This window comes from Tachysurus vachellii, chromosome 7 (genome assembly GCF_030014155.1).
Source record: "Tachysurus vachellii isolate PV-2020 chromosome 7, HZAU_Pvac_v1, whole genome shotgun sequence".
Taxonomy (NCBI): domain Eukaryota; kingdom Metazoa; phylum Chordata; class Actinopteri; order Siluriformes; family Bagridae; genus Tachysurus; species Tachysurus vachellii.
In genome coordinates, this window is record NC_083466.1 from 16566489 (window position 1) to 16591084 (window position 24596).

Consider the following 24596-nt stretch of genomic DNA (forward strand, 5'->3'; position numbering starts at 1 on the left):
TGCAACGTGACAGCTGGGCCCCGTGCGGCGAGCGCCTCCTCCATCAGCCAATCAGCGCCGACCTAGGATCGAATAGGCTGGATTTAGGAGCTGAGGCAGCCAATAGGAATCGCGTATTCGATCAGCTTGCAGTGGGACGCACAGGAACGTGTACTACTGCGTGTCTGGTGTGGCAAAGGGAAGGGAAAAGTGTAGCACACAATAAGCGTTCAACCGCCACTGCGTAGCGACGTGAAAACCGACTTAAATCAAGTACAGCTTTGAAATCGTATAGTCCTGACTTTTTAATATAAGCTGGAAACAGAAAACTATCAGAGACGTGATATGAGGACGTGTTTATTCCCCTGGAGACAACACTGTAAAGCTGCACAGGTGAAGCTGCACAGGTAAGGCCAGTCATTTTAATATCAGGATTAATATCTTAGGGCTTCACAGTGATGTAAAGATTTATACTGGAGAAAAAGTTGTTATGTGTTCATGTCTGAGCCACTGATACTGACTCGGTTTGTCTGTGATGATAAAACGACTCTTAAGTGATCTGGACACAGATTTCTGTCACGCTGCACTCATGAATCTGGTCCGTAAAGCAGATCACAGTCAGAACAAGAAAGGTAACAGATCCCATGACCGACCCCTGCATCACACCAGCACTAACAATCTGTAAACCTGTCACATTTCACTGCAAAACAAAAGCCACGTTTGCTATAACTTTAATATGACATCAGCTGGTTTTATACCTCATGTATATGTGTGTATATATATTTTGTGGACATTTTTTTTCATGTCATAGCCTTAGAACCATTTACTTGGACTTTTCAACAATGTCCACACATCTCTGCACTCCTATAGCCTTTATATTTATTCACTGTACACATGTTTACATATATATGTGTGTGTATATATATATATATATTACATGCTGTACATATGCTATTTGCACAATTGCTATTCTTTGCACTTCTGGTAACTGCATTTAGTTGCTATCCATCTATCCGTCTATCTATCTATCTATCTATCAGATGACAAATTCATTGAAGCTGGACTTTATTCTACATCCAGGAACATTTTCTCTGGGCAGGAGTGGAGCTAATTAATATAAATTGTCCAATTTAAGATAGAAAAGTTTTTTTCATTAATTCAAGATATTATTGGGATACTTACAGCTATGAAATATAAGGCTGACGCTGGTTTATTTACTATTCATTCAGTAATGAGGTTTAGTTCAGGTTTACTATGTAAAGCCTTTAAAAGCCCCACAGATCACAGGTAGAGGATTACAGACATGGCACCCTTTGACAGAGAGGTGTGAGAACAAATAGGGCATTTTCCTCAGTTGTGTTGCATTTGTTATGGTTTTTAAGTGGTCATTTGTTTGTGAAGCCAAAACAGCTTATAATGACTTGACCTATGATCAACGGGTGCAGTGAAAAAACATAGACGATACGAAAAAAATGTGTCTTTGCTCTGTTAGAACATATAAAGCTCATAAAAATATATTTTAACTGCGTATATACGACCACAGGCCTGATTGGCTATTGATTCTGTTCAGCTATCAATAGATACTTCAAACATTCTTGCAACATCTTGAACTGACATTGCAGTACAACAACAACAGTAAATATTATTTTCAAGTTAGCAAGAAGCTAACCAGCTAGCATTACCATACTGATGGTTTCACTGTCAAAACAGCAAATAGTCACCAATATGCTATTAACACATTTAACACAGAGAAGAGGAATTTTACAATGTTCAAATTATGCCACCATATTGATTTCATTTCACTTTGTTAACAGGCAAGCAACTGGTAGTTGAAAAGTTGACTAGTTGAGATTTTAACTAGGGATTTTCTGTGCATTTTTTTTACCGGTTTGAGGGTCAGGAATTATAGACTACAACCTTGCCTTAAATTCAACATTTATGTAATGAGCTATGAATTAGAAAGGCAGGCTTACAGGAGACTTTTCAGGAAAAACCTGCTGCAGGCATGCGTGAATAAATTGCTATGGTTTGGCTGTAAACAAACAGTAACACATCATCACAGCACCACAAGATCATCATACATACTTACATTTAGATTACATTCTCCTATTTCCAGTAGTATTTTATGGACATTATTTTTCACTGTCAATACCAACCTATACTTGATCATTTTGCCATTGCTATATTTGATTGTACAGTGAATTTTAACCTGTATTAGATGTGTTTATCAGGATTGGGGTAACAAAAAATAACATATCACAGTACAAATGGCCTTCATGGATGTGGGAGCAGACAGTTATGAAGCATTTGGGAAACAAAAAAAATTTGTGTTGACTGATATAGGAGTGTGTTAGACATAGCAGTACACTCAGAAATGTTTACCATTATGAAGACTGTATAGGTGTGTGTCTTGAAATCAACATTTTGGGTAAAACAAAGGATGATTTTATGATTTGTGCAAATAGTCATTATAGTTACTAACTTTGAGGTACCTAGGTAAGTACATTATATAATATAGGTAAGAATCTTGTCCTCTAGTCAGTTGTTCTACTGCAAATGGTTTAGGTAAAGGATGATTAGCCAGTTTCTTTTAGATCCAATGAAGAAGCTTTAAATTGATTTCATGTATTGGCATTTTTTTTGGTGGGTCAAAGGGCTTGACTGAAGTGCACGGCAGCCTTTACACAGTACCTCACACCAAATACAACACTGTCTAGAAAATAAAGCATACAAGAGTTTAAAGAGAGCTTGCATTCAAATATGTGGGGTTTTCTTCCTGTAACTTAGAGTTTGTCGTTTTTGGCTTCATTGAGTAGTAATTGCACACAGCAGTCTTCCTTCTTTAACACAGTAAGTTTCAGTGACACATTAGAGGGGTTGTATGGAGAGCAATAATCACAGTTTGATTATAAAGCCGTTTCATATATGTGATTGGATACCGAGTGGAAAAGTAAAATGTAGCACTGTTTTTCTTAAAATGATAAACTGTAAATGAGTACCAAAATATTGCCCCAGTTTTGTCCAATTGTATGAGGAAATTGTTTATAATCTGGTGTTACCCTGCTGAAGATTATTTGTCTTTTGATCCTTGTTCCTTTCAAGGTTTCTTTCTCATATTACCTCATGCAGTTTTTTCTTGCCTTGACAAAGTCCACTGCTACAAGCACTTGCACTGGCTGAATACATTTGGTGTCTTGCCTCTTTAATATTTTAATAAGAGAGCAATTGATTTTCATAGCAGTGGCATAACGATTGTTCTCTGGAGGTAATTAAAAGCCATTCAGATCAGAGATGTAGGGTTATTTAAGGGTTCTTAAAAATCAACAGAGAATTGATTGTCTTGGTCTTCCATCTGATTAGTAGTCACTTCAACTGCATAATAAAGTGGACAGTAGAACGAGTAAGACAAACTCTGAACGTTAGAAAAGAGTGCCTCAATTAATAGAATGAATGAATCAGTTTTGTGTCCGATACTATTTTGTGGTTTCGTTAAACATGTTCATTTTATTGCTTTTTTTATCTTTTAACATGGTTTGAAGTCATTTAGTTGAGCTGAGATGCACAACAGAAACCACTATTTAAGCCATACACCAAACGCATTTACTGTACCCTCACTGTTCCATTTGCATCAATTTTTATTTATTTATTTTTTTAGCTATTTACATTAATCAGTTCTACCTTGTCTCAGACCACACCACATATAACTGTACCAAACTCATGAGTGTCATATCTATGGTTTGTAGAGAATTGTTTTCCTCAGCTTGTATGTTTTCAAGACCTAAACACATAGCTCCATGCTACATGTACATTTAGCTGTGTTAGGGACATCCTGGTCTGGAGGCCAAGCATTGCTCAGAATCAGGACCAGGGAAGGTGACATGCTCCCATCATGATTATTACAGTTTGCACTACAAATGCTGTCACCCTCTAATTAACATCAAATGTGCTGAAACATTGCTTTACACCTCGATTAAATGATTGCTATAATTTTCACATCAGTCTTCCGGCTCAAACTCACAACTTGGCGTAGTTCCTAGCCACATTCAGACATAACGGTTCCCCTATTTTATACGAGCTACACTCCTACAAATACAAATTTTTACATTCTACCTTTAGCAGCCTTGCATGCTCTAGCCTCTGCTTGTCAATCACTCACTCTTTCAGTTTTACCATCCTTCATGGAAATTCACGTCTTCTAGCGCTGGTGGTCTACTTTCTACTCTGAACCATATTCACTGTACAGAAGTCATATTATAGTTTGCCGTACAGAGTCTGCTGCAGATTCTGTTTTCTGGTTTTTACAGCTCATATACTGTGAAATTCTTCTGAACCAAGGTGCAACACATGATACTGTACAGCAGCACAATACAAAGTAGTGTATAAAGAGAAAACACACGACTTATTTGACAGTTCAACAGAACACAACTGTGTGGGAGTAACCAACAAATAAACTGTTGACTCTACTCCATGACGCAGGTCGTCTAGAAAACATGAAGAAAGGCGTGGGGACTGTATGATTACATGTAATTGGTGTGTGTGTGTGTGTGTGTGTGAGTGAGTGAGTGAGTGAGTGAGTGTGTGCGCGCATGCGCTCTGTTTAGTTCTCTGTGTGGTTCTCTGTGTGGTTCTCTGTGTGGTTCTCTGTGTAGTTCTCTGTGTAGTTCTCTGTGTGGTCTGATCTGAATTTACACGCTTGACGCAGGTTTTAGCAAAGCATCGTGTGTGATCTTTATATTATAGCAGGCAGAAAGACAACACGCACATAAAACGTATCACAGCGCCTGACGTAGTAAACCGGAACCAGCGCTTTACCCGTGATTCGGAGTGCTTATATCGCAAGTAGGATCCGTCATGCGATTGGCTAGTCATTTCCACCAATCAGCGTTGAGTCAGGCTTGTAGAAACCACCGCTCTAGACACGTGCGCTATGTGTTTACAGAACGCCGCTTGCTGCCAGCCAATCAGAACTCGCGCTGTCCATAAAGCCTGACGCAATAGGTCGGTCTGAGCGTGGAGGCGGAATCCCAGCGGAAGCGCTCACGCGGACCTGTGGCTCGGTACAACAAGCGTGTATACGCTCAAATGAAGATGAGAGACAGCACGAACTTGTCATCTTCGTGGAGAAAATATCGAACAGTTCCTGTCTGCGTGCTGCGCTGTGTTTTTGGTGCATGTAAGTCGCTTCATCTTAGTTAGTGTTTCATAGCCAAATACCTCCCTAAATAAGTGCACTGTATACTGCAGGATAATGTCGAGTTTCTGCAGGTTAGGACTGAAATGCATGCTCAGAACGGAGCCTTTTGGCATTAAAGCTCTGTATTGTTACTAACGCTTTTTGGCTTTAAAGGCGACTGGTCATGATGTGAACACGTTTCTATGACAACAGCATCCCGACTAACGCAGATGGTGTGTGCGCGTGCGCGCGTTCTTATAAAACAGTCTGTTGCTCGGTTTATTCATCTGGCTATTTTTTTTTTGTGTGTGTTATAATGTTGAATAGAAAAATTTATTTTGTATTAGTTGCATTATCGCCTTCTCTTTCAAACGTCTTTTCTAGAGGCATTTTGTTGTGAGCATTTCTAAAACTAAAACTATTTTATAAGTCCTCTAGTAAAATTGTATTCAAATGTTTTTCTGCAGATGAAAACAAAATTCAGTAAAGGTAATATTAACACTTAGACCCTCATCAGAAGCGACTGTTGCCTCTAACACTTCACTTATGACCTATTATTTATCTAATTATTAGAAAATCCTTGTAATAGGCAGTTGAAAGTCAACAACGTACATACTAGCAGCTGGTTTTTAACCATTTGAGGTGTTTAGATCAGCTGTTTTTTGTAGGATTTTTTTTCACATCTTCTTGGTTGATCTGACTGCTTTTTTGGACTTCTGGTTAAAAAAAAAGGTTTAAAAAGCATGCAAAGTTAAACATTAAACATATAGGGGAAACCACATGGCCGTGATTGACAAATACAGTAAATGGAGCGTCACAATGACCTTAATAAGAATAGGAGAGCTGTTGAAATTTTATAAAAGGATAAAAACTTACCTGGGAGGCTGCCAGGAGACATACAATGACATAGGTGGGATGTGGAAGCCTGGTGGTTAAGGTGTTGGATTACTGATCAGAAGGTCATGAGTTTGAATCCCAGCTCCACCAAGCTGCCACTGCTGGGCCCCTGAGCAAGCCCCTTAACTCTCAATTGTTCAGCTGTATAAGTTGAAATAAATTGTAAGTCACTCTGTCTGCTAAATGACAGAAATGTAAATGTAGAAATGTAAAGGAGCTGCATGCATATTTCACATCTACAGATTACTCTCAACGTGTGACAACACTGGAGCAGCACGGTGGTGGCGTATCAAGATATAGGGATTAATGAATATTTTTAAACACCAGGCTATCAAAGTGCAAAAGTGTCAGTGGTCTGGTAGTAAGCTGAAGATAGAAAGGAAATTCACCTTTCAACCCACTGACCTAAAACAATAAATCTAAAATGTTAAAGGAATGGCTTAACCAAAAGTAGATCATTGTTTTTGCATGACCTAGCCAGAGCCTAAACCTAAATCCAGCTAAAAATCTATAGGCTGACATAAAGCAGGCTGTACACATGCAGGAAATTTGCAATTACATCTAGAATGATTTTGCAAGAAAGAATAGGAAAATATCAGGATGTGCCATACTGATCAATTTTTACCCAAAAAGACTGAGTGGTGTAATAAAATCAAAAGGTGCTTTGTTTTCCCCCAAAAAAGGTTTCCGATGGTCTTTGCACTTTATTTTTATATTTAGCAGTTTCACATTAAAGATGGGCAAAAATTTTTTTATTTTTTTGCATCGCCACAGCCTTCCATTATAACTGGGGTGTGTAGGCTTTTTATATCCATTGTATGTCAAACCTAAAATAAGCAGTGTCAAAAACAGCACTGGATCACTGGAAAGACCACAAAGCAATCCAAGAAACAAGAATGACACAAAGACCTGTGACACTTCTATATAACTTTGCACCAAATAGTTTAAGAGATTAGTCATTTCTCCAAGAGACATATAAAGTTAGAGCCACTCATAAATGTCTGTTTTTAATACTTTTAAACACACAGTGAGGATGAGGAAGCAGTCTAAGCATTTGGCATATTAAAATAGTTCTAGATGCATAGACAATATTTGTATATAAAAATAAGGGACAAATTTATAGTCACTATCAAGCCTTTTAACTTGTATTATGCAACTAGACCGGGTTAATTTAGTAGAAAAAAAAACAAAAATACATGTAATCTACTTTACATGTTCGAGTTCGAGTCATAATATCTAAATCTAAAATGCTGAGTAGTCATATATCACGTCCAAAATAAACACCCAAATAACAGCCAAATGGATATGTCATTTTTGACTGACAGGCCAGACTTAAATACCTGAGTAAGCTTTAGCACTTTTGTATAGCGTGTCATTTGTTTTAAAGAAAAAACATGGAAAGTTAGCTGTGTTTTAAAAATGTAAAATATGTAGCTACGCCGAAGCACTGGCTAAATTGCTGACTGCAGTCGATGCTATAAACAGAGGCACTCTGACCTTCTACATGTGCAGCATTCATCTCCAGGCATAACACCATATGATCCCAGATCCGCTGCTAGGTTTGGGTGCATAAGAAGTGCAAAAAAGCTGGAGATGTGGTTGTAAGAAAGGAAGAGAGCTGAGTTTTACGTGAAGGTGCAGAATGACAGTTCTTGGATTTCATGTTGCAGGAGGAGGCAGGAGTGATGGCTGTAATTTGTAGCAATGATAGTCAATTTTACTAATTGCGACTTCAAAATATAACATTTTTAGCCCCAAAAACCAGAACTGTAATCTGCTTGTTTGCAAATGTGTGCCAAATGTTGCAAATGTGGTTGATTTAACCCCTTAAAATCATTAAACCTTAAAAACCCAAATGTAATCTTTTGGATTATGTCATTTCTATTGATGCACCTCCTTCTTTTCTTTCCTAGCTTCTAGAAAAAGGAATAGATCAGAACCAGCTGAAAAAAAGGAGAAGAGGAACAGAGAGATCATAAAAAGGAAGAGCTGAATCTTTCAGATACCGTTTTTTTGCTGCTTTCTCTCTTTCTCACTCTGTTTGCATCCATCTGGCTGCAGATTGCATCCAAGACTGTTTCATAAGCAGCCTTTTTTTTTGCCTGTGATTTTTTTTTTTTTTGCCTTCAGCATTTCTGAAATAAACAATTTGTTTACATTTACACCTTCATTCACCCAAGAGTTTGGAGGTCATAGGTTCTCCAGCCACTTGCTTTTCAGACTCACAAAGGTCACATTTAGCCCATGAGGAAGATTCAACCAAAAATGATTTTCCACTACTGTTCCTGTAGCCCAACCTAGTTCATTTCTATAAATTATTTTTAAGCAGAATTGGTGAGTCTTATCACCAGGTACTCTCACCATACTATGAGTGATGATAACTCAGACTCCAACCCCAGCAATGCTCCTAGGGTGGGAGCAGGAGGGACCGAGGAGGAAGAAGAGGTTGTGCCACAGACCAGCTCACTTGGCATGAGTGGCAGCTCGCCGTCATCAAATCCAGCCAATGGCAGGACAGGATCTTCTACGGGAGGCGAGTCAGAACCCACAGGTTTATCCAGTGATAATCGGGGGCAGAATTCGGATGACATGGATGCGCTATCGAGCGGCAATGACTCCGGAGAAAGGGAGAGTGAAGGGGGGCTGGACAGAGAGAACGGTTCCAGGGGACGACAGTCCATGCGAAGTTACCAGAGCTCCTCAAGTCATAATGGCAAAGATTCTGGCATGATGTTGGAGACCACTGAGAGCAACAAGAGGTGAGAGATGTGAAATGAGACAGTGGGAAATTGAACAAAGCAAGTATTTTTATTAATAAACGGACCTTTAATAGATGGACTTACATACTAATACACGAAGTGTCATTTTCACTCACTCTCTCCATTATCTGCCTACAACTATTTTTCCCTACTTCTCCAACTCCCTTTTCTTTCTTTGTTTATTTTTTTATTTCCAGCTCGAATTCTCAGAGTCCGTCTCCTCCCAGCAGCTCACTGGCATACAGTTTGTTGAGTACAAGCTCAGAGCAGGACCCTTCATCCACCAGTGGCTGTAGCAGTGAGCAGTCAGCTCGTGTTCAGACCCAGAAAGAGCTGATGAGGGCACTGAAGGAGCTCAAGATTCGCATACCTGCAGAGAGGAAGACCAAAGGACGCTCCAGCACGCTCAACGCCCTCAAATACGCCCTTAGCTGCGTCAAACAAGTTCAAGGTGAGGCACCACTGTATGTGTATGCGTGTGTTTCTTCCTTTTCCCCTTTTTGGTTAAATGGCAACTATGGTGTAAGTGATGATTGTTCACTGGATTTGCATTTGCTTTGCACGCAGCAGAGAACTATAAACATGTCAACCTGTCCCTTTAAAATGTACATTCATGTCTTTGCCTTTTTTTCTTGTTTGTTTTCCAGCCAATCAGGAATATTATCACCAGTGGAATGTTGAAGAGTGTCATGGCTGCAGTCTGGATCTTTCCACATTTACCATAGAAGAGCTCGATAACATTACCTCAGAATATACGCTGAAAAACACAGTACGTGCCAAATGTGTAAACACACACACACACACAGACAAAACAGTCATGTTTTCATACAATATATCTCACTTAATTCTCAGGTTCCTCCATCATTCTCTCTTTCCTTTTCTCATTTTGGTCATGTATTTGCTCCCCTCTATTGTCCCTCTCTTCTTGCCTCTCTTGTCCCTCTCTTCTTGGCTAAGGGCTAATATTTGTACTTTGTACTCTTGTTTACTAAGGGTCCAAAAGTATAGTTTGTTCATGTGAAACCAGAGTGTTCCCGTCTCCCTCATGCCTGTTTTTGAACTTTAATCCAAAACTTTGTGTGCTTTTAATATTCCCTTATTTCTAAATAAAAAGGAAGAAAAGAAAAAAGAACATTTATGTATTAAAAATATATGTATGTAATGTTTAACTTGTATGAAAATATATTATAAGGAAAATTATACATTTTTACAAAAGCAGCTTCTAAATATTTATCTCCTTTGGGATGTTTATAAGCTATAAAAGATTCATAAAATTATGGACACATGAACAGTCCTATTTAACAGAATTTTGCATTGTATTTTCTTTGACATTCTCCCATCTAAACTCAAAGGTCTATTTATTTGTGTGTAATTTAATGATTTGTTTCTTAATTAAGTCAGGCACTTATTTATGTTACACTGGCACTGAATAAATGTTGTCTAAAAGGGGATTCAGATTGGTGCAATAGAATAGTGTTCATCATGTCGTCTGAAGATCATGAGACGGTGCTACAGCCAAACAGCCAGGAGCCAAATTCCCATGCATTCTGGGTGGGTGGGATGGCATGCGTTCTTAAATGCAGACGAGGGCAGAATAGGCATTTCTCCAAGTGTGATGCAGCATGAGCAGCAGTTTGAAGAGATGTGGTGGCTGACATCATGTGTCTCACTAGAACCTTCCCGGTTGCTAGTTGTTTATGATAAAGGAGAGTTAGCTTGGCTATCAGGGAGAATGTGATCGTGTACTAGCATACATTTAATTCCTTAACAGATTTTATATTAAACCTCATATGTAATGATGTAGTGTAGTATGGTAACAGTAAAGTTACATTTCTACATTATTTCCCTTCTTTTTAGGACACGTTCTCCATGGCTGTGTCATTCCTGTCAGGGAAGGTGGTATACATCTCTCCACAGGGTTCATCATTGTTGCGAAGTAAACCGGAGAAGCTGCAGGGGGTGCTGTTTTCAGAGCTGCTCGCTCCTCAGGACGTCAGCACGTTCTACAGCAGCACTGCCCCCTGCAGATTACCCCCCTGGGCCTCCTGCATCGGATCTGGTGCGTGGGTGTTATCTTTCTCAGTTCTAGCTATAAAATCTTTTTTTTTTGCTATATCAGTTCTAGGTAAGATACTTTTGAGTTTTATTCTAAGCATGAGAATTTCCGTTGCATGTGTGTAGCATCTCCTCCAGTGGAGTGTACCCAGGAGAAGTCCATGTTCTGCAGGATCAGCGCAGATGGCTCTTCCAGTGGAGACATGCGCTATTACCCTTTCAGACTGACCCCATACCTGCTCACATTGCGAGACTCCGACACTGCAGACCCTCAACCCTGCTGCCTGCTCATCGCCGAAAGAGTACACTCTGGATACGAAGGTAAGACACACTCTTACTCTCACTATCACTCAGTTACATAAACTTCAGCTGTACTTGTATATCAAACACCAGTGTACAGGAATACTTGTTAGATTTTTTTAAAAGATCCGCATATTACAGTGATCCATTTTAATCTCTGCAAGCTTTGTTTTCTCTTACTGAACTTTTTCCTCCCGTTTCTATCAGCTCCACGTATTCCTCCAGATAAACGGATCTTTACCACCAGTCACACACCTAGCTGTCTCTTCCAGGAAGTTGATGAGAGAGCTGTGCCGCTGCTGGGTTATCTGCCTCAGGACCTGGTGGGAACGCCAGTGCTGCTCTGTCTCCACCCAGAGGACAGGCCAATGATGGTGGCCATCCATAAAAAGAGTGAGTCTCTCTCTGTCACTCTCTCTCTCTCACTCTCTCTCTCTTTCTATGTCACACTCTCTGTCACTCTCTGTCTCTCTCTTTATGTCTCTCTCTATGTCTCTCTCTCTCTCTCTCTCTCTCTCTCTGTCACTCTCTCTGTCACTCTCTCTATCTCTCTCTCTTTCTCTCTTTCTCTCTCTCCCTGTCACTCTTTCTCGCTTCTGTTTACTCCACTGACCATTAAAAATAGCTACGACCACTACCAATAATTAGCCAGCAACATTCAGCATATAATCATCCAGCTACAGATCAAGTTCACATCCAACATAAGGATGAACAAAGAGTGATCTTTGTGCTTTAATCATGGCATGATATGATGGTTGCAGTTTGGGTGACTCAGTGCACCTTGCTGTGTGAACTTACTTACATGCTATCGTGTGTGAAATTCCCAAGAGATCAGCACTTTCTGAAATACTCAAACCAGCCCGGGTTAAAGACACAGAGATCACACGTTTTCCAGATTCTGAAGTGTGTTATGAGGCTCTTGACCTGCATCTGCATGATTTTCTACATTGTGCTGCTGCTGCATGATTAGCCAATGAGATGCATGATAAAGTGGACAGTGAGTGTAGAATAGAATTAACAGATGGCAGTTGAAGAGGGTTGAAGAAATTATAATGCACCTTGCAGATGGGAGAGAGTACTTTAAAAAAAAAAAACTAACTGCTTATTGGATTGAAACCCAAACAGTACGACTGAAAATATAAAATGTACAGTAGGTTGTTATGTGTGTGTCTAGTCAGTGAGTCATGCATACATAACATGTTTTTGAGTGTGTGTGTGTGTGTGTGTGTGTGTGTGTGTGTGTGTGTGTGTGTGTGTGTGTGCGTGCGCGCGTGGAGTGGGCACATTCAAAACATCTGTTACAGAGTGCTGTATTTAAATAAATATTTCAACTGCTTGCTATTCTCCACTGCTTTACACAAGGTCTGCAGTTAGTTTGGTCCACAGCGGCTGCAAAAGCATCGTCACCTTTCTATTTTATGCCAAGGGCATCTAACTATGAGGAGAACCATAATTGTTAAGAAGCAGTATGTGTACATAGAGTGTTTGTTATGTAAGAGTGGGCCAGTCTATTTACGGCTTTAAAAACATACAAGACATAATGGACAGGATTAAATAAAACCATAAACTGGTCATCAGCTTGCTGACCCAGAAACAGCTGGAATTCATCCAAATGTTTACATACAATGTACAGTGAGGTCCAAATGTTTGAGACCTCTGGTGAAATTAGTCTTTTTTCATTTAATACAGCAAATATTTATTAATATTCTATTATTGACAAAAACTATATCACTTTTGAATTTGAGGGTTTTTTTTTTTTTTTTTTTGCTTTTTACAGTTTTAAATGAACTGACTGAAATTACTGAATGAAATGAGCAGAGGCGAAAACCTCTGATCCGTGGGTATGTTATTTAAGAACAGGCTTCATTAGAAGGGATTCAGCATGAGGAAGATCTGACCTTTTGTACCAAGCAGTTAACGTGGTCAGTATCACGGATGTTATTCAAATAAAATAGGGACTTAGTAATTTTGAATATGAATATAATATTTAAATAGAATATAATTAAACATTTACTTCCTTTTGTTTTATACATTTTTAAAAAATCTAAAACGTTAAAATAAAGTACAAAATTATTTTTAAAATTATTTCAAATTATTATAAAATTGCAGTTATTTCAGAGGGGGAAAAAAAATCAAACCTTTTCTATCTCAGACATTTGGACATTTGCTCTAACAATGGATGTAGTTTATGGACGAATTGGTTTATTTTATATAATATTGTGTTATATCATATTGTGTAATTACATTTCAGTTCACTCAACTCTACTGTACCACCGTTTCACTACTTCGTTGAACTTGCTGTACATATAGTTCTAATAAATTGGTCAGAAAACATGAATCCTGACTTTAAAAAAAAATTCCTCTTATATAAACCTCAGGCTTTAATATTGCACTGTTAAATAAAAGAAAGAAAAGTTGGTTATTATTTAAACATGTGAATATTTTCCTGGTAATTTCTCTGGTCTTTCACTCTTTTCTTCTTCAGTTTTCTTTTTTGAATTGTTTAATAGATTTACTGCATAAAAGAGAGAGACTGGCCAGTGTTGAGATTAATATATAGCACTTTTAATGGATGTGTAATAGATGTGTCATTCTCGTTTTCTTTCACTTCTAAATGGCTTCTTTTTTTCTTTCAGTCACCAAGTCAATTATAGGTAGACTTTTTATGCAATAAGACGGGTTTTTTTTCCTTTCTTTTATTTGAAGTTAATGGTTTTATAATCTCAGGTAACTGACAACTTAATAACTGGAAAAAAATCCACTATTTAATTATCTTTTAAAACTAATAGGCAAGGAACTAAGCAAATATCCAAAAGCCATGAGGGAGAAACTTAGAGTAGCTTTTAGAACCCAATTTAGGATCTCTAGTCATTTTCTCTCATTCAGGAGATATTTTATGTCATCGTTTGTCCTGAGACAAATTTCACACCATCATAAATTGTCACACTAACATAATCTCATGTATTGTTTGACTTGTTTATTTGTAAAAAGCTGTTGATGAACAGATGACTGTTGGTAATGTAGATATGATGTGATGTGATTAATGTTGATATCTAAGAGCAGAATGGATCTAAAACTGACATGATATTATTTTGTCACTCTGTAGTTCTGCAGTTTGCAGGACAGCCGTTTGAACACTCTCCGTTGCGGATGTGTGCACGGAACGGAGAGTATCTGACGATAGACACCTCCTGGTCCTCCTTTGTTAACCCTTGGAGCAGGAAGGTGGCGTTCATCGTGGGTCGCCACAAAGTCCGAACGTAAGGATTTAAGCATCCTCATAAATGTCTATAACCTCCTGACCGAACAATGTTTAGATTACTGACGAAACGCAACGTGCAGTCAAAAAAACAAGTTGCGGTCTGATTTGAAATATTTTCAAATGTATCTTTCTTGCAAGATATGTACAGAAATATATTTGTGATACAGTGATGATGCTGGCAATGTGTCTGCGAATCAAAGATACACGTACACTGATCAGGCCAGGATTACATCCACCTGTGTTTAATCTAATCTAATCTGCTTTACAGCTCCGTCTATATGCATCCTATTTACACACACTATTCTCAGTATTGTGATCAGTATTGTTGATCACAATCCATCCACATCAACCACTCTGTAACACATGCAGAAACGTGCGCAGTTCCTCAGACAAACACAGGCACAATACTGGGGCAGTTTCCAACTGAATTATTTCTGTACGCTCTCTTTATTATGATATACCTTTTATATACCACTGACTCATAGAGAGACTGTTCCACTGCTTTACTTTCTAAAACACACACACTTACAGATCGCTCTTTTGACTTGCTTCTTTCGCACGGTTATGTAAACTGGCTCTCTCTTTCTTTCGTCCACCCACACACACATTTCATCCTTACACAGCAAGTATTTACATATTAAAGTGTAAATGTTGTGTAATATGATTTACAAAGTAAGTAATCACGTTTGATGAGGATTGTTTATATCTGTTAAGGACACACGCATTTGTAGACGAATCACAGCATCACATTATCAGGCGTAACATTATGACCACTGACAGGTGAAGTGAATAACACTTATTATCTCTTCATCACGGCCACTGTTAGTGGGTGGGATATATTAGGCAGCAAGTGAACATTTTGTTCTCAAAGTTGATGTTAGAAGCAGGACAAATGGGCAAGCGTATAGATTTGAGCGCATTTGACAAGGGCCAAATTGTGTTCGCTTGACAAGTATGTTGGCTGAGTTAGAGCATCTACAAAACTGCAGCTCTTGTCTGGTGTTCCTGGTCTGCAGTGGTCAGTATCTGTCAAAAGAAGTCCAAGGAATTAACAGGGGTGAACCGACGACAGGGTCATGAGCAGCCAAGGCTCACTGACGCACGTTAGGAGCGAAGGCTAGCCCGTGCGAGCTGATCCAACAGACATGCTACTGTAGCTCAAATTATTGAGGAAGTTAATCCTGGTTCTGATGGAAAGGTGTCTGCTGATAACATCTTGGTGCCTGATACCACAGCACACCTTCAGGGGTCTTGTGGAGTCCATGCCTCAACAGGTCAGGGCTGTTTTGACAGCAAAAGGGGGACAACAAAATATTAGGAAGGTGGTCATAATGTTATGCCTGATTGGTGTATGTCTGAATTCTTCTGCATACTGACTTCCTCACTTCATTCGTTTCTTTAGTTCTCCACTGAATGAGGACGTGTTCACCCGTCCGAGTGCTCTGGAGGAGAGCAACTTGACGCCGGATATCGCACAGCTCAGCGAGCAGATCCACCGGGTTCTGGTGCAGCCTGTACACAGCAGCAGCTCACAGGGCTATGGCAGTTTGGCAAGTAATGGCTCTCATGAGCTGCATCCTAGTGCCACTTCATCATCAGAGAGCAATGGCACCGCTCTGGAGGACCCAGCTCAGCTTCACAAACCGGTCAGCACATATATAACACACACTAGGCTGTAACATAGGGACACTCTCTGTATCAGTTTAGTGTCTAAAGTGGAAGTTAAGCAGTCTGCGTATTCTAGCTGCACACAATCCACAGCATACAATTACACGCTAGCAATGTTGGATTAAAATTCACACATTTTCAAATTTAACTTGATCTTACTTATCTTTAACTTGTCTTAACCTGGAGCTAAGTTTATGAGCTTTACACATCGTGTTCTGACAACTTAATAGGTTACTTAATTGTTTTTGCAACATTAAAAAATAAAAATCCTACTACAGCCAATTTATTAATCATCTCCTTTCTATCTTGAGACCCAGTTTAGGAGTTAACTTGCATTTGACTTAAGGACAGTAAGGTGTGAAATGTCATAACCCTTCTTTGATCATTAGTCAGTAATGCAGATTAGTCAAATGAACAGGTTTTGCAGCCTGTTGGAAAAATTCATTGTTAGGCTTGTGCCAAAGAGCACAACACCTAGAGTAGCCATAAGTGCACAAAGACGTAGTCTTTTACGTAACACTGCCTGAGGGTGTAGATGAGATTTTTCTCATCATTCAGTTCATTTGACTGTTGCTTGTGGAATAGATGTTAATCATCTGTGGGAAATCAGAAAGTCCAGAATACATCTACTTAACCCTGAATCATGACTACGGGATTGAAAGGTTTAATGATATGCTGCAGTTGCTAGGCAAATGGAGAGAGAGAGAGAGAGAGATAGTGAGTCACAGGTATTAAAGTCTGACTTTGTGTGTGTTTTTTCTCTGAGCAGATGACCTTCCAGCAGATCTGTAAGGATGTTCACATGGTAAAGACAAGTGGCCAGCAAGTGTTTATCGAGTCCCGTAACCGGCCCCCTCCTAGAAAACACACCGCCACTGGTACACACGTACATACGTACAAAACTATCTACAATGGGATCAATTTCCCTGAAGTTATTTACTTGCACCGTGTCTCTTATTCAATAATTGTTTACTTTTCTTTGAACAGTTTCATTGCGAGCTGTAGTGGACACTGTGCCGGATGTGGCCGTGCCCTCAAAGGATCCAGTCCTGTCTCAGCTGGTAAGGAAGGACCCGCCCAGTGCGTACTCTTACCAGCAAATCAACTGCCTAGATAGCATTATACGGTAAGTGTGTGCAGTCGGACGTTTTCCTATTTCTGTGACGCATCTTAAGTGTATAATGCAGCTGATGTGCAGAGAGGCGGGATAATGCAGTCGCAGTTAACCATGACTGATTCCCAGCAAATACATCTCAGACAAACAACAGCTGTCTTCATTTGTTTTAGCTTTAATGCCATTGCAGCAGCCCTCATGTGTTCTTTCACATGGGCAAAATTTTATCTGTGTGTTTAATTTTCAGTGAATTTAAGATTTAACCCTGTTTTGGCCAATGCATAAGTGAACCAAACAAACAATGTTTTTTGGGTGATGCACTTTTGTGTGATGACCTTCACACACCACTTGGCATAATTTATTTTATTTATTTATTTGTTTGTTTGTTTGTTTATTTTACATTATGCAACCAATCACGGCTGTAGGTATCTGGAGAGCTGTAATGTCCCAAACACAATAAAAAGGAAGTGTGGCTCATCCTCCTATACCGCATCCTCCACTTCTGATGATGATAAGCAGCAAGACACTCAAAGCAATCCTAAAGGTAATGGCTGTTTATCTTCCAGTGCCATGTTTCACACTGTGACTTGAAAGAGTAAAACACAAATAGTGCATGACCACATTTGCTGATAATATTGTACTATGGCTCTGTTTCTGTGTGTGGGTGTGTGTATGTATGTATGTATGTGGGTGTGTGTGGGTGGGTGGGTGTGTGTGTGTATTGGCATGTGTGCGTGCTCTAGGTCCGTCAGTAGCTCTAGTTAGTGAGAGTACATCACTGCCAGCCCTGGCTTTACACAGTAAGGCAGAGAGTGTAGCCTCAGTAACGTCCCAGTGCAGTTTCAGCAGTACCATTGTCCACGTGGGAGACAAGAAACCCCCAGAGTCAGGTGAGCAAGATTATTGTACATATGCATATGACTCAGTCGTTCTGTCTTGTCAGAACATTTTGAATAATCTTAAGACTGATTTATATGTACGTGCACTCAAGATAACCAGGACAAAGAATGAACGCGGTGCATCCGTATGGTGCAGCACTCCTGTAAATAGTGGGGGGCAAGATAGCACCATGTGACACTGTGTCCACTACTGAATAAACAAACTAACAGTGTAACTCAAATCACATCCTTATATACTGTGCTAAGACATGATGAGGGTTTTTAATTTGAGATGCAGATCATGAAACCCAGAGATGTTTTGCCTCTGACATACCATCTAGTGGATGTCGCTTTAAATCCAGTGCCGCTCGCGTAGCAGCTGAGCACGTGCACATACTTGAAATGAAAGTAAAGTATACTCACATCCTTTTATGGGTTTATTTAATAAGCTCTTATTCTCTCTCTCAGACATTGTAATGGAGGAAGCGCCTACAACTCCTATACCTGCTCCTCCTGTCCTTCATACTCCTCCACCTCCTCCTCCTTCTCCACCTACCGTTCCAGCCGCTCCTTCACTTCTCCCACCCCCAACTCCACCCAGCCCTGCGGTTACAACTGAGAGAGATGGAGGCAGGAGAGGAGGAGGAGGAGGAGGAGGAGGAATTGGAGGAGGAAGGCTAGGACTGACCAAAGAGGTGCTTTCTGCACACACTCAGCAGGAAGAGCAGAATTTCCTGTGTCGCTTTAGGGATCTGAGTCAGCTGAAAGTGTTCGATCCAGCTTCAGTACTTCGACGGAATACTACCACACCGATCACTAGAGGTATGGATATTATTGTGCATATACACCTGTGCATACACAAGATCTACACCCACATATCTCTTCTCGGTGCCCAAAATGGCTGTTTTTTGGTGTATCTTCTTACTTATTCAGATCGAGCAGCACACTTTCTAACACGATCCACAGACCCACAGAATAGAGGTTTGCCATCACTGCTTTCTGGAAAGTTGCTATTTAGCTTTCACTTAGAGTGTAACAAGAATAGTGAGCTAGAACTCCTGGTAAATAACTTCGGTTTTCTTGTTGCTTCATCTTCATGGTCACATGGCTGAATGATATAATCCCTGAAGCTTCAGTAAAAATTGAGGCTGGTGCAATGACACTGTGATACTGTCTGGGATTTGCATCACGCCACAGTTTAATACACATGAGAAACAGGAGATAGCAGATTTGGTCACAGATGAAGAGAAGCTGAAGAAGCCCATCTGGACTCTGAAACTGGAGCTCCACTCCCTCCACCAGAGCATCAACTGTGACACTAGAGAAGGTAGAATTTTGGATTGCTGCTTCAGACTAATAAAATCTGTGCCTTTCTGATGTTACAGTCATACTAGCTCTTAGCTGTCAGCAGGCAAAAAAGAGATATGGGCCAAAAAACTTCAGTGGAACATCATATAAATACAAAATGGGTACAAAACCCAAAGGTATTGATGAATGCTCTGACATGGTTACTCCTTATATCAGTTTTTTTCAAGAACAATGGAATTCTCTGCATGACCGTTATGTCTCCAGAATGCTGATCTCTCTCTCTCTCTCTCTCGTTCTTTCTCTCACTCAGGTGCACGCTGTTCACGTGATTACCCAGCAATGAGCAATAGTGGTCGTCGGCGTGGTAGAGGTGGTAAGAGGTTGAAACATCAGGAGACCTCAGAGCAGTCGAGCTCTTTAGGCCTGTCAGGCCCAACAGGAAGCCTCTCTATGGGTGCTCCTGCACAAGAGGGAGTACCTACCGCTTCTTTTCCTCTGGCACCTCCAACAACTTCATCATCTTGGCCGCCTTCAGTGGGCTCGCAGAATAGCCTGCCCTCTGTGCCCTATCCACCAGGCATGCTGCCCCTTTATCCACTCTACCCACCTCTCTCTCACCCCATCACTGACCCCTCAATGCAATCGGGATTTCGCTTTCCCATTCAGAATCCTCACGTGGCACCTCCTATGGTGCCCCCCATGATGGCGTTGGTACTTCCCAATTACATGTTTCCACAAATTGGTACAACCATGGCCCAACCTGTTGCAGCAACTATGTCTCAGCCCTTCTACAACCCCAGCATGTCTTTTCAGTACCCCACAGCAAGCGCTGTCCCTCCAGCACCCGCTCAGACATTACCATTGGCCCCAAGAAACCCCTCCCGCTGTAGCACACCTCAGTCCTGCAGCCAGAGGGAAGGAGGAGTGGAAAGAGACGGGACAGAGTCACCTCTTTTCCACTCTCGATGCTCTTCCCCTTTGAATTTGCTTCAGCTAGAGGAGTCACCATCCAGTCGGCTTGAGGCAGTAACAGCATTGGCCTCTGGGCAACAGGCCACACCTCCTGCCGGTGGACAAGGAGGTGGGGTTGTAGGACAGGCAGCAGCCAATCAGAGAGGCACAGCAGCAGACTCTAAAGAGAATGAAAGTGTGAGTTTGGTTGTTTTGAGAATATATAAAAATTGAGGAAGAATTAGAAATTTATGGAGAATTACCCATTATATTGATGATGGTTTTAAATTTATAAAGCTTAAAAGAGCCGAGTACACTCTGCTTTAACTGACTGTTTCTAACTGCTAGTCTAACTAAGTGGACGTTATTCCTCTTTCCAGGGAGAAACCAATGAATCGAATCAGGATGCCATGTCCTCTTCCAGTGATCTGCTTGACCTGCTGCTGCAGGAGGACTCGCGATCAGGCACAGGCTCAGCCGCCTCTGGCTCCGGCTCCTCGGGTACAGGGTCATCAGGATCTGGCTCAGGTTCTTCAGGGTCTGGCTCCAATGGATGCAGTAGTTCTGGGAGTGGAACAAGTAAGTAAGAAAGGCAGTGTGGTTTACGGTTTACATTTTGTTTCTATAGATAGATATTATTACAACCTTGGCAACAACTCGTTCTTCATGGAAACTGGTTACTTGTTTATGACTGTACTTGCTATATAGTTACATAACTCGTTTAGATATCAGGCTGATGTTCGGAAGATTTTTAATATTCTCATTGTACTAATGCTGTTAGACGTGGAATGACATGGTGTCTTACTTCTCCTACAGGAAGCAGTCAGAGCAGCCACACGAGCAAGTATTTTGGCAGCGTGGACTCGTCCGAGAATGACCACTCTCGTAAGCAGACAGCAGGGGGCAACGGAGAGGCCCAGTTCATCAAGTGTGTACTGCAGGATCCTATCTGGCTGCTTATGGCCAACACAGATGAGAAGATCATGATGACCTATCAGCTGCCCATCAGGTTGGTTAAAAAATAAAATACACAGATAAACAAACATCAAAGTTGATTCAAATTCACCTGTACTGCATACGATGGGGCATATAGCATTTTCTGTCAGTTCCTGTAAGAAATGCAACTAAGGCATTTACTCTAACTTTAGTTCACTTATGCTTTATGCAACCATACTAGAGGTTTGATTTTACTCATATTCAATGTGTGTGTGTGTGTGTGACAGAGACAGAGAGACTGTACTGAGTGAGGACAGTGTTGCATTGAGAGCCATGCAGAAACAACAGCCTCGTTTTACTGAAGAGCAGAAGCGAGAACTGAGTCAGGTTCACCCCTGGATCCGCACAGGACGCCTGCCACGCGCCATCAATATATCCGTGAGTTTCTAACTTGAAATCTTTTCTGGGCTTTTAGAGTAGCACAACTTTCATCACACTTCCTGATTTAAAGAAAGAAAGAGAGAAGTAAAACCGATAGGGCAAGCATAAATCTAACTATAACAAGCCTAAATCATGTAAATACATTGCAGAGAAGAGCCTTAAGGATGTACAGTAGCTAGGCCTTAAAGAAAAAAACAGCTGTTAACAATATTTTTATTGCTTGGGAATACTACATGTAATGAATACAACACAACAGGGCAAGTTTTAGAATAATAATCAAAGACAGAGTGGTGTGATGGTGGTTCTCCAACTTCTGTAGACAGGTTCGTTCCTCATAACCTTTACAGTCTCTTCCAATATTTTTCTGTTGAAATGAATGACTTTTGAACTAAAAAACTCCTTCCTTAAATATTACTTAAACATCTGTTTGCAGAATCATACACCAAATCAACGATTTTTTTGTAATAATTAGTGACACGTTTAATTTACTATTAGCTGCAGATTTGTGGATCGTCCACTACTCAAGTCCCTTTGAATGAGGTGTTGGTATTGAAACAAATGTGTTAATATAGACTGATTTTAAGTACTGTGGTGTGAGCGTCTTAATGCTGTGAAACTGTTCAAATGATTATAAATGATGTTGGCTTAATATGACAGTGTTAAATATTTAAATAAAATTAAATATCCTGCTCGTGGTATTATTGCAGTATACGCACTATTTAACGTTACCTCTATCGAGGTTAAATTATTGAGATCAGAACACCACCACACTGTATTATAAATTATAGAATGCTGAAGTCTTCAAATATACTAAAGTCTGAATGAACTATGACCAAATTAGGCTCACGGCTATCAGTGTATCCTCGGCCTCCATCATGCATCACAAAACCACAGGCGCGCTCGCTCACACTGGAGGTAAATTTGCTCGGTTTTTGTCTCTCGTTGCAGGGATGTGTGGGCTGCAAATCTCCTCCATCAATGCCTCCTGCTGCCCCCTTTGACGTGGAGATCCACGAGATGGAGCTGTGCAGCGTGCTCGACGTGACAGAAGATGGCGCCACTGGCGAGAAACATGTGCAGCCAGACACAGCCATGGACGAGAGAGAGACGGAAGGAGAGGCAGAGCATCGGATAGATGAAGACGAGAAAGGACAGGCCAGAATGACGAGACAGGTCAGCGATCAGGAGATGGCAGCCGAGGAACAGGAAGTTACCTCACAAATGGAGGAGGATGGGAAATGATATGGAGGCCATGTGACTGATATGAGACACTGATATGATGTGATACTGTTAGCCCATGACTGGTGGTGGAAATGACTTCATACTCACAGCTGATGATGTCAGCAGTGGGATAATGACAAAAAAAAGACTATAGCACTAACAGCCACGCGTTCTGACTTTCAGGCACAATTTTATTTTATTTTTTTGAAGTAAAAGATGTAAATGTAAACTAAGTATGTTGTAAGGTTTACCAATGACACTGTGGAGGGTGGATTACGCTGTTAGGCTCTTAAACTAAAGTGAATCTCTGATTTGTTTTTATACAAGTTGTAAAAAAAAAAACAAAAAAAAACAGTATTTATTTGTATAGCTGAATGCAGGTCAGAAGTAAGTAAAGCTGCAAAGGCTGACAGATGATGAATGTGAAGAACAAGGCCACTTTATTGTAAGACTGTGACACCACTGCTCTGCACACTGCCCCAGTTCACTTTTAGATAACAGCATTGTGAATGCCTGGACCTATTAGCTTGATCCTTTGTTTCGTTCAACTCCAGCTTCAGAAACTCGCAGGACTGCATATCGTTATGAAGCTTTGACCAATCCTGTTAGAACGATTACAGTGTTACCAAAACTTGGTTGTAAGTAAATTTATATGTCGTAATATAGTAAAAAAAAAAAATAACAAACAAAAAAAACAAGAGAGAACATATGCAGGCTTTGGGGTCAGAATCACTGCCTTTTGCAGACCTTTGATCTGCAGTTTACATGTACGTTTAGACCAAACTTCACAGGTTGATTTTATTTTTATTAGTATTTTTATACATTACTGGTGTAGTTTCTGTCCAGAGATTTGATCCTGTTCAATCTGCAATGAGTGTTTAAGCCACATGGATGGCATGTTTAATATTTCTGTCAATTTATGAAAGTGTTTTTGGCTAACGATTGATTCACATTTATTCTCCATATACAACGTAAGAGGTTCTTGTAGCCAGTGGCATCCTCCATACCAGAGGTGCATGATGGGTAGGAGAATGTATGAGCATGGTGGACAGTCATAGGGCATCGAAAACAAACAGTGGTGCCTGTGTGGTCCCATTTTCACTATAGCGCCTCGCCTTAGTTATACGTGCTTGGCAATCAGAGAAGAAAATTACAGGCTTCGTAAACACCAGTAACTGTGTACAGAGTGTTTAGGACAGGGGAGAAAATCTCTTCTCTGTGTCATTCTGTTTTGACCATGTCATACTCAGCAACTTTAGTACTCTTGAGTGGTTTCTAAGTATTTTTGTGAATTTCTTTGTCTGAAATAAAAAAACAAGAAATAAAATCAAAACTTTCACCCGTTTATACCATGGTGACGTTTTATTAAAAACAAGTGCACTAGTTATGATTTTCACCGTGTCATGATCATTGGAAAACGCCTTCAGAGTAGAAGTTAAATGTTTTTAGTTTAATTGTTGTCCACAACCTCAGTCATTTCTAGGTTAAGCCAAGAATGTGGCGTGAGCTTTAAAAAGGACCTGACGTGGCCACACAGTGGTTTTTCCAGGCACAAACACAGTGGCATAAGCAACACACACACAGTTGTCTCAGATAAATCTTTTGTGAAATGTATGCATGAAAAAAGGACACAAAGATGAAAGAGACAGACAGG

General features: G+C 40.3%; 1 protein-coding gene across 2 annotated transcripts; it reads left to right on the top strand.

The window, feature by feature from the left end:
- The first annotated feature begins 153 nt into the window (after nt 1-153).
- On the top strand, nt 154-24281 carry per1b (period circadian clock 1b). Of its 2 annotated transcripts, XM_060874651.1 has the most exons (19): nt 154-386; nt 7963-8808; nt 9006-9259; nt 9456-9577; nt 10666-10867; nt 10990-11184; nt 11371-11556; nt 14270-14423; nt 15828-16071; nt 16863-16971; nt 17081-17219; nt 17633-17751; nt 17951-18097; nt 18554-18907; nt 19704-20542; nt 20725-20923; nt 21161-21353; nt 21568-21718; nt 22670-24281. In XM_060874651.1, the coding sequence occupies exons 2-19, from the start codon at nt 8417-8419 to the stop codon at nt 22961-22963; spliced, it is 4293 nt and encodes a 1430-aa protein (XP_060730634.1). In that variant the 5' UTR covers nt 154-386; nt 7963-8416; the 3' UTR covers nt 22964-24281. The 2 variants fall into 2 exon arrangements, with proteins under 2 accessions (XP_060730634.1, XP_060730635.1); XM_060874652.1 differs by lacking the exons at nt 154-386; nt 17951-18097 and having other exon boundaries at nt 8369-8808.
- Nucleotides 24282-24596: the final 315 nt, after the last annotated feature.